This window comes from Cyrtonyx montezumae, unplaced genomic scaffold (genome assembly GCF_038088225.1).
Source record: "Cyrtonyx montezumae isolate F1298 unplaced genomic scaffold, pur_monq_1.0 scaffold_3, whole genome shotgun sequence".
NCBI lineage: Eukaryota > Metazoa > Chordata > Aves > Galliformes > Odontophoridae > Cyrtonyx > Cyrtonyx montezumae.
The window spans coordinates 236,061-246,276 of NW_027072034.1; the positions used below are offsets into that span (position 1 = coordinate 236,061).

The 10,216-nt window shown below is 42.3% G+C and overlaps 1 protein-coding gene across 1 annotated transcript; it reads left to right on the forward strand.

Moving 5' to 3' along the window:
• The first annotated feature begins 851 nt into the window (after positions 1–851).
• On the forward strand, positions 852–8,224 carry SPRYD7 (SPRY domain containing 7). The gene is made up of 5 exons (XM_065743893.1): positions 852–978; positions 1,500–1,616; positions 3,752–3,918; positions 5,621–5,723; positions 8,060–8,224. The coding sequence occupies exons 1-5, from the start codon at positions 873–875 to the stop codon at positions 8,155–8,157; spliced, it is 591 nt and encodes a 196-aa protein (XP_065599965.1). The 5' UTR covers positions 852–872; the 3' UTR covers positions 8,158–8,224.
• Positions 8,225–10,216: the final 1,992 nt, after the last annotated feature.

The window sequence follows — 10,216 nt, forward strand, 5'->3', positions numbered from 1 at the left end:
TGTTTTGTTATTTTTTTAATGTATAATTATTATTTTTTACTTTTAATATATTAGCATTTGTCGTTCAGCATTTACTGTAACAAACCGACAGTATACAACAGACAATAAAAATCCCGCAGTGCCTGAAATGGGATTAATTATGGGAACACCAAGCTACCAATGAGAACGGCGATGCCCTACACAAGAAATGAATAAACATCAGTTTCCACCTAATATTTACTTCTCAGAAGTCCAGGAATAATCCCATTTGGCGTATTTTAAGGAAGCGAGCTCTTGACCCCAGATGTTTATGGGCTGTAACAGTAAACCCAATAAAAGAAAGGAAGCATATTTTAAAGCTGCTCTTAAAATCAGATTGGTTTTAGGCACTGCTTTGTGTAAGGCCGCTTTTCACCTCGTGTTTCACGTGGAGGGGTGAGTGTGACTGACACAGCCCGTCCCGACCACAAAGGCATTTCTTGCTGTGAGCATTTCCTCTGACATCGGCTTTCAAACACCCGCTTCGCACCCGCTAAGCCCGGTCCTGCTGTGCCACATGGGTTGCATTATTCGCATCACGTTGCGTACACAGCCTTCAAGGGAGCGCTCGAGGTGAAATGCCAGGAAAAGAGAGAGCGGCTGAAAAATCACAAGAGACGGCAATTTCAGCTCATTTTGGAGCCGAAATCCAGCAACGATCCGTTGTCCGCGGCCTGCTGTAGATCGGCAGCTCACAGCGTCCAGGGGATGCAGAAGTGGGCGCCCATCCCTGAGGCGGGAGGACGCCGCCCTCCGTGCCGCAGCGCAGAGCCCGCCCGCCCGCTAGGGGGCGCTGCTCCCGCCACCACCGCTGCCCGCGGCTGCGCGCGTTCTCCGGCCCGGCTCGGCCAGTCATGGCCGCGTCCGTGTTTTGCTGCCTGCGCTGGTGCCGGGATGGCGGTGCCGGCCACATCCCGCTGAAGGAGATGCCGGCCGTGCAGCTGGATACGCAGCGTATGGGTGAGCGGAGCGGGCCCGCGCTTCCCTGTGTGGCTGTGAGGGGCGGCGAGGCTGCCGGGCGGGAGGAGAGGTGCGGTGCGGTGGGAAGCAGCGGGGCTGCTGCAGGGCCTGCGCGTATCTCAGCATCTGAAAACGAAGGCTCCGTACCACGGGAAGGGAACCTCGCGAAGCCCGTGCTTGTCTTATTTTCCTCCCGGAGTTTGGGCTCAGGGCTTCCTCACAGCGAGCCCCACGGTTAAATCGTGCGTACCGCCCCTGGTGTGGGCGGGCCGGGCCGGCTGAGATCGGAGCGGTGTGCTTTATTTAAATAAATAAAGCCCAGCTGAAGGATGAGCCGGACCGTCAACCTCTCTCTCTGTTTTGTAGTTCAAAGTGCGGCCCGCCGTTGTAATTCTTGCAGGCTAATGAAGCTCTGCTTGGGGCTGAAAGAACAAAACATCTTCCCCGTGTTGAGGGCTTTTAAGAGCTGCTTCCAGACTTCCGAAGGGGTTATGAAGTTTTGCTTTCCTTTCTTCCTGCAGGGACAGATGTCGTCATTGTTAAAAATGGCAGAAGGATATGTGGCACGGGAGGCTGCCTCGCCAACGCGCCCTTGCATCAGAACAAGAGCTATTTTGAGTTTAAAATCCAATCCACAGGTTAGTCAGCAAAAACTTTTAACTTGGAAGGTGTGCCAGACTGCACAGTGGTCGTGTCTCAGGTGCCAAGCACACACATCTTTCCTGCTGCATCCTTGAACTTTGCTAACGTTGAAGGCTCTCATAAATTCTCAGTATTGTAGCTATTTGTCTACCTTGATTTGTCATTAACGTGTACTGTGTTTGCTTGAGCAGTGGTAACATTCTTTGTTCTTCAAATAACGTGCAGCGTTTATTCCAACACTGCTTTCATCGAGAAGCATCTTGTTTTATTTCTTCTGCACGGATGTGCAATACATTATAGCAGAAATGAATGGAATTTGGAAACATTATGCTTTTGTTAATACAGTCAGCTCTGCTAGGGCACTCAAGACTTGCCTGTATTCCAATATTAGAAGTGATTGTTATTTTTAAAGACAGTATCAGAATGAGACTGTTCTTTCTCAGAGCACAGGGAGAGGAAAGAAGAGAACTGTTACTCTGGAGACAGGCCTTAAGGTATTAGCTGGAACTTGTACCCAGTGCTTTCTGGGTGAGGATTGTTTGCACCCAGCTTGGAGCACGGGTAGTGTGAGCACAGGTCTTTCTAAAGCCCTTCACGTTGGAAACAGTTGTTTAGTTTTGAACTATGTATAAACCCCAGTTCAAGCAATTGTAGCATCCTTTCTGTTGTAGGGGGAGAATCAACTGCAGCTGTTGTTCACATATGGCTGTTATTCACACGAGTACAGTATCCATATACTTTAGAAACACTGGAAATAAACTCTCCTTGTCCCTCTGAGTCCTGTCTCATGTATTTGCATGCCCCAAGGCAGGAGAACTGTAAACTACTCAGCTTAAAACTTGGATTGGCAAGCATGTCCCTGTGCAGTCTTCCAGGGGTCATCTAGCCTGGCTGTTGGAAGGGTATTCAGAGTCTAATCTGACTCTTGCTCAAATTTATGTCCTTTTCACTCTGGACTTCTGAGTAGAATCAATTGTTCTGCATTTTTTTTCATTGAAAACTGATTTATTTTTGCTTCATTTTAGTCTTGTGTATACTAAGCAGACCCAGTATTTTTGGCATCTAATTAGCTCATTTTTTTACTTCTTTCTTTTTTTTTTTTTAATTTATTCGGCTTTCGTGTTTCTTGGAGAATTTCTCTAATTGACTTAATTCATCATAAGGTCCCATGCTTCAAAGGGGTGCTATGCTCCAGCTGCAGTGGACATCCTTCGTGTACTTTGCATATGTTTCCTTTATCCATGCCTTACAGCCAGAATTTGTTCATAGCTTTAGGGCTCACGTTCAACAGGTGCTCTGAGATAACCCTCAAATTAAGTTCTGTCACCTGGTTGCCAAGCCACTACTGTATCCTTGCTACTGATTGCTCCTACCTAACTGCTGATCTTTGTAATTCAGAAGAAGGAAACCTGTTTGCTGTATTTCAGACCTCTTAACCAATTTATCAGGTTCATTTACAAATGGAGTGGCTTGTGGTCCTGGCAGGCTGATGTCAGCAGTGCATTTAATGAGCACACTGTGGTGTTGCTTAAGTCACTAACGTGAGCAACGAACAGCACCTGACCTTGGGCATTCAGTGCAAAATCTTAACCCCACTTGTGTCATCCTTTTTTATTTGGCAGTGCACTGCTGATGTGTAGTCTCAGAGTTCTGTTTTGTGACAGGTTGTCTGCTCACAGCTCTAACTTCAGCGAGACCACATATTCCAAATTTGACTATTGGAGCTTTGTGTGAAGTTGAGAAAAGTTACCAATCGAGTTCTATTGTATTCAGCACTTCTCCTTTTTTCCCCTAGGTTTAATGAGGTGAAAAAGGAAATTGTATTGTTTCAACTTGAGTTGTTCATAAATCTATCCTATCTGGATTTGTTTTTCACATCCTCCTAGATTTTCAGAGTTGGTTTCCAGTATGTTTTGGGAGTAAATGTTAAGCTACGTGGTTGGAATTGGAATTCTCTGGATCCTTATTTTTCAGTATAGGTGCTATTTATCTTCAGTCTTTTGTGACTGCTGGTACTTCCATTGTATGCTTACTGGTAGTACTTGGCACTAATTGAGAACATACTCTTTATGCTGTCAGATAGTCCAAATTATACATTTTTTTTTCTGACCTTGTTAATGTCACATTCTAGGAATTTGGGGTATTGGAGTTGCAACCCAGAAAGCAAACTTGAATCAAATTCCACTTGGCCGAGATGTCCATAGTCTGGTGATGAGGAATGATGGAGCTCTCTACTACAACAACGAGGAGAAAAATAGACTACCAGCCAACAACTTGCCACAGGAGGGCGACGTGGTGGTGAGTTTCTTAGGGCTTTGTTATCCTCCCTTGCTATTCCCTCATTGCTCTTATACAGCTGTGTGGTCAGACTGACTGTTTCAAATTATCGTTCTGCTTTCAGTTTGCAAAGTGTAGATATCAACTCCTGTTGTGTTTGACTGGATCAGCAGCGTGGACATAAGTGAGCTTTGTTCTGAGCATCGTAGAATCGTTTGAGTTGGAAGGGACCCTTAAAGGTCATCTGGTCCAACTGCCCCACGATGAACAAGGGCACCTACTGCTGGATCAGACTGTGTTACTGAGTGGAGGACCAACTTTATTAGCATTTGGAAAGTAGCCTCTAGTGCTCTGCTGTAGTCTGGTGTCTGTCTGGCTGAGGAGTCCCATCACAGTGGTCCTGCTTTGGTCGAATGAGACCATCCTGAACAAACAGTGTGCCAGAATGCATTGCATAGTCATGTTCCATGCCCTGCTGAACTCAGGATCCCACAGCTGACTGGTTAATGATTAGAACAATTGAACTGAGCAGGGGGAGGCCCTGGGAGATAGAGGAATTGATTTTTTTTAGCTAAATTTGCAAAGAAGGAGAGAGAGATTACATGGGGATTAAATGGGGAGAAGGGTAATGTTCTCTGGGAAGATGATTGAAAAAATGAGAGCAAATAGAGAATCCAAAGGTTTTTTGTACTTCCCTGTTGCAGGTCTCCCAAAATACTGGTATTGCTTTGTGTTCTTGTTCATTGCTGTCGTGTTATCTGTGTCCCTTTAGAGGTTTATTTTCAGAAATACTTGGGAGCACATCACTGCTACATTTTCTTGCTAAATAACCTTGCTTCTGTATAACAGTGATGAGAAATTTCATCTGCAGAAGCCATAACCAGCTATAAGGCTGGCTTCTCTGCCTTCTCTGCCTTCTCTGCCTTCTCTGTTCTGTATTATTCTTTTAATCCCCTTCTGATGTCATTTTCTTGGAAGGCTGCAGGCTGTTTCAGGGCTTGGTTAACCTATGTAGTCTTGAACAGCTTTGAACAGTCGATCACAAAACTCAAGATGATGTGTCACTTGGTAACCCCCCCAGTTTTCTTAATTTTCAGTGTATTGTGCTCTATCATGGAAATCAATTCTGAAGTAATGAATGATGGTGCAAATTGTCACATTCAGACACACCAGAACTATCACTTAGCTAACAAATAAGTCATTTATTACCTTGCAAGTGTTTGCTTTCTGCTCTGTGGTCAGCATGTTGATAGTCTTGTGTATGAAAGCATCATCTATTACTGCTGGCAGAGAAAATGAGCTTAGAGTGACTTCCACACGTAAGTATGGACAAATACACAAATAGCATCATGATTTATAACAGTTATTCTGATAGGAAGATACAAACAAGAAAACTGCAATCTGCTTTTTATTCACAAGTATTAGAAACGTTGCAATTCTTTACCGTGTTGTAGAATACTCAAGAGATCTGTTTTGTTAAGTGGCCTTATTAAGATACAGCATATAATACTGTTTCCAGTGAGCTTAACTAAAGAATCCTTCTGTTCCTGAACACTTATTTACTTCATGTCCTTTGCAGGAGTATTTCAAGTGAAGATTTTTAGGGCGCTGTGCTTTGCCTGATGGTGTTAAAATCTGCCTGTGGCTAAAAAGTTAAGTAGCAATGTTATGTGTATAAACTTGTTAATGTTGTTTCATTCTGACAATCTTTTGTGTTTTATAGGGCATTACATACGACCACGTAGAATTAAATGTATATTTAAATGGGAAGAACATGCATTGTCCAGCTTCAGGTATCAGAGGGACTGTCTATCCAGTTGTCTATGGTGAGTCAGAGATTTTCAAACTGTTTAGTGTAATGGACAGTGTTTTTGCCCCAGGTCTAATTTGTGAATTCTTCTCCTCGCTTAGGTGGAGCACGTACTTTTCCAATCTTGTGTCAATCATTTGTTTTGGCAATGAAAACAGTCACTTGCATAGAAATACAAAACTAGGGAAATACAGAAGCGTATTTTCACTTCATTTTCAATGCTGTTAACAGCCTGAAAACAAACAGCATTGCTTACTAGCAAAGTATCCACCTCCAACAAGCAAGGGTGTTACTGCAGCTGGTCTATAAATGACAAGGTAAAAAACCCATTAAGAGGTGAAAGAAAGAGAAAAACAATTGCAACGTAGTGTAGATAGGTGAGCTCATCTAGTTTGAAGCTTGACTTGTGCCTGTTAACTTCATATACTTGATAAGTGCTTTCAGTGTTAAATACAAATAGCTACTGAATTGCCATTTGTGTTCTCATACTGAAGTAATAACTGTCGTGCAGTACCAGTACAGCTGCTTGCTGTCTAGTGGGACAGCTTCTTTCCTGCATTACCAAAATGAAACCCAGTTCTGAGATCCGGTAACGGTTGCACGAGTTGTAGTAGCTCTTTTGCCAGCAGCCATCAATGCAACAGAGCAGTTTTGAGCAAGGAATAAATACCATGTCCAATTAATTCCTGCACAGGCAGTTTAAGAAAGAATTTTTGAATTATGGAAGCTGGAATTTGGCCAAGACATGTGTTAACAATTTACTCTTCTAGAACTTGGCGGTGTTTTTGTAGTTCCCAAGTAGTCAGAATTCTGTTTAACATCTCATCTGAAAGGCAGCACTTCCCCTTGTTCAGTGTATAATCTGTGCTGTACTCTGGGTTGCCTTGTAGTTTACAGCAAATGATAACTGCTCATTGGATTCCCTTTACTACATCTACAGGCATCTCCATTTTATTTTTTTTCCTGTGTGAGAGCTCGGTCTGAGTAATATCCCCCATCTGAGCTCACTTAGCTCTTGAGATACCATTAGCTATACGATGTGGATAATTATTTCATTTCATGGTTGGTTCCCACTAATATCTTGACACATTCTTAGTACTGCATTTTATGAGCAGGAAGCAGATACTGTTAGATATGCCACGGAGCCTTCGAAGTCTATAAATTCAGACTTACACCTTTCCAAGCTATTAAGAATGGAAATTGCTTTCATATTGTCGCTTTATGGTGTGTGCTTAAGCCACATGATGGCGCTGTAAAAATGCTGTGGCAAACAATAGCTGCCCTGCAGCACTGCCGGATCTCCTTCTGAAGTGCTCTGCCCACGGCAGGAGAATAGTTGCTGTGTAATAGCTGATTCTTGCTTCTTTCCTTTAGCTTGAAAGTGGTGTTAGAGAGTGCTGGTCGCTTTCAGAAAACGTTTGGTGGCATGTCATCCTAATGTAAATCTTTTTGTCTCACTTAAAGTTCTGTGCAGTGGCCATTTTTTGCTGGACTCTTGTTATCATCTTCTACAGGTGGGCGTGATTTCATAATAATCACCATGTTTCCTATCTACTGTAACAACTGAAGCCTGCAAATTGATTTTGCGTGGCACTTACTTGCTGTAAATTTTAAATACAAACATCCTTTTAATGTGAACTTCTGGTCAGGAGAAGGATTTGAACACGGTGGAGAGGTTCTTAAGCATTTGACCCACCTGTAATTCAGAGTACGACTACAGATGTCTTTCTAAAAGAAACATGGTGGAGCAGGTGAACACAGCATCAAATCTGACAACGTAAAGTAGAAAAGTGAACTCAAAGGTTGCTCTGTGCAGCAGCTGTCCCTCAGGCACAGATACATACTTCAAGAAGCAGTCAGGGGAGCTCTGTGTGTATCACATCCTAGAGCAGGTATTCTGACACCAACCACTGCAGACATCTGAAGTCTCTTAAACCTCTGGAAAAATTAGGAAGTGAACAGTAAAACATGCAGCTGGGAGCTGAGTGCCCTGTGCTATGTATCCACTAGTGTCCTTATTCAACAGATTTACGGAGGAATAGAGTAGGAAATTTGAATGCAACTGCCTGAAGGCCTGCTAGCAATCCCAGTGAAATCAGAGGTAGCGTTCTCCTTGGCTACAACAAGCATCCCTATGGTAGAACAAATAGCACAAAAGAGAGACAGTGTGACCTCACTGGGTATGTAAAGGACTTCAGGGATCTTGCTGAAGAGAATTATTTTAACTGTGTTATGTATATGTAAATATTTGTAGTGTTTTGAGTGTAGTAAGGCTACCACCTTACTACTAAGAAGAGGAGAAACTTTTAAGTGTTCTTCATCTAATTCCTTTGCTTTGTTTCTGTTCTGCAGTTGATGACAGTGCCATTCTGGATTGTCAGTTCAGTGAATTTTATCATACACCTCCACCGGGGTTTGAGAAGATCCTCTTCGAACAGCAAATCTTCTGAACATCAACGTGATGAGAATTTGCACCCTGCACTGTTTTAAACAAAAAAAAACAAAACAAAACAAAAAGCTTTGTCACCTTAAATAAAGCTTCACACGTTCCCTATAGGAAACATATCTGTATTTTTAGTAAGTACTCGTGGCCGTTGTCTGCAGAATTCCCATGTTAACTGCAACATCAGATAACCGTGTTGCAAAGAGTAGATTTCTGGCAATGTTTTGTTGTTGCAAATTAGTGTTTTGGGGCCAGGTTTTTTTCTGATTGACACTTGATGCATAAGGAGACTACGGGATATTACTGACATCAGTGTTCACTATTCTGGGTAAACTGGAGCTCTATACAGCCCGTAGTTCTTATGCATATGACAGCTTTGGAGATTGGTACTTCTCATGATTTTTTTCTCCCTACTTTTTCCGTGTGGAAGTAATGTACCTTGTTAAAAGGAAGTACTGTGATTCTAGTCTGTACTTTGGAATTGTGGTGTCCTGGTTGTGCTAATGACTAATATACGATGGCATGTCTGGCAGCTGGATTTTTTTCCTTTGTGAGGTGTGATTTAATCAATTCCCTCAATCTTAAAATGGCAAATACATATTTCTCCTAGCTTTTCAATTGCTTTCAACTGTGACAGATAATAAGATACTTGGTAGTAATACTTCAAACACCGTTTTATTGAACCTTAACAATAAACCTGAATACCACCTGTATTATTTTTTTTTTGGAGGGGAAACCACAGCACCACGTTCCCCTGGTAGCAAAGTAAGAAGCGATTGCTCAGCTCGGGTGTGAAGGATATAAGATGTTCTGGTGGAGCCTTACGTGTGCACATTATTCTTTTATGGAATATCTAATTTAATTTCTTGTGAATCATTGATAAATGACGAGTGGCTAAGACATTGTTTTAAAATGTGATGCCCGTAAACATAAATTGAGATGCTTTCCCGTGTTGTTCTGTATTTAATATATCTTAGAAGAATTGTAAAGCAAATCTCCATACTGGATGTTTGGGTTTTGGTTTTGGCTTTTCCTGGGTCGGCACGTTTGCGTAAGGGAATTATTTATTTAAGTATTTTTTTAGAAATGATCTGATTCTGAAGTTTTCAAATACAGCTTTCTCAAAGCCTTTCACCTTACGGTTTTCTGCATCCTGTCTTTTCCTTCTGTTTCGCCGTGCTGTCACGTGGAACTGTTACAGGACCTGATGGGACTGGTGCCCTTTCCAGCATGATGTTATGAACTGGGGAGATTTGGAGTGCAGTCTCTTTTCCCCTTGAGATCTGTTCTGCTTTGCTGTGCATCGTATATTTGAAGATGATACGAAACGCTTGCTCTTGAGTTGATTTTGCTCTATTGATGTGTGCCATAATGTAATCAAGCGTGTCAGCTTTTCAGACTTGGAATGAGTATATATACTGTTTTGGTTTTAAATGCAAAAGGAGAGGGAAGGTGTATGCCCTTCTTCCTGTTGGTACCTTTCAGCAGTGCCTTCAGTAGTGCTTCTCTGCCACGATAGGCTACCGAGCATAAAATGCTTCTTGTGGATCTAAAGTTATGTTCCTGGCAGAAAGAGGAAGTATTGAAAGAAATTCTTACTGCTTTATCCAAGTGAATCCCACAAACATCTTTTTGTCTTCAATGTTTAAGAATATTTAACGGTAAAAGCTGCTATCTTGAGCTTAGTGTAGACTTGGCAAGAGAATGTGGCTTCTCCTTGAAGATACAGAGAAGGCTGTCTTCAGAGTTGAAGGTTTGAAATGTGAGACGTTTTGATAAGTATAAGAACATTCCAGATAGTTGCTAAGCTCATCAAAAATTAGGAAGAGTTTGCTTTTATGGCCAAACTTGCTCATTTTCCATTTTAAATGGTAAGAGGCATTTACAAACCTGCAGTGTAGTGACACCTCCAGTCTGAAAATAGGGGACTTCTTGTTCTGTAGTTGGTTAGACAGGGAAACTGAAGTGAGGATGAACAAGGGATTGCCATCCATTTTTTGAAACCTTAGTTTCCACCTGAAAGTAAGTTTTGTGGAGACAGTTCATAAAAGAATCAAGGGTACAGC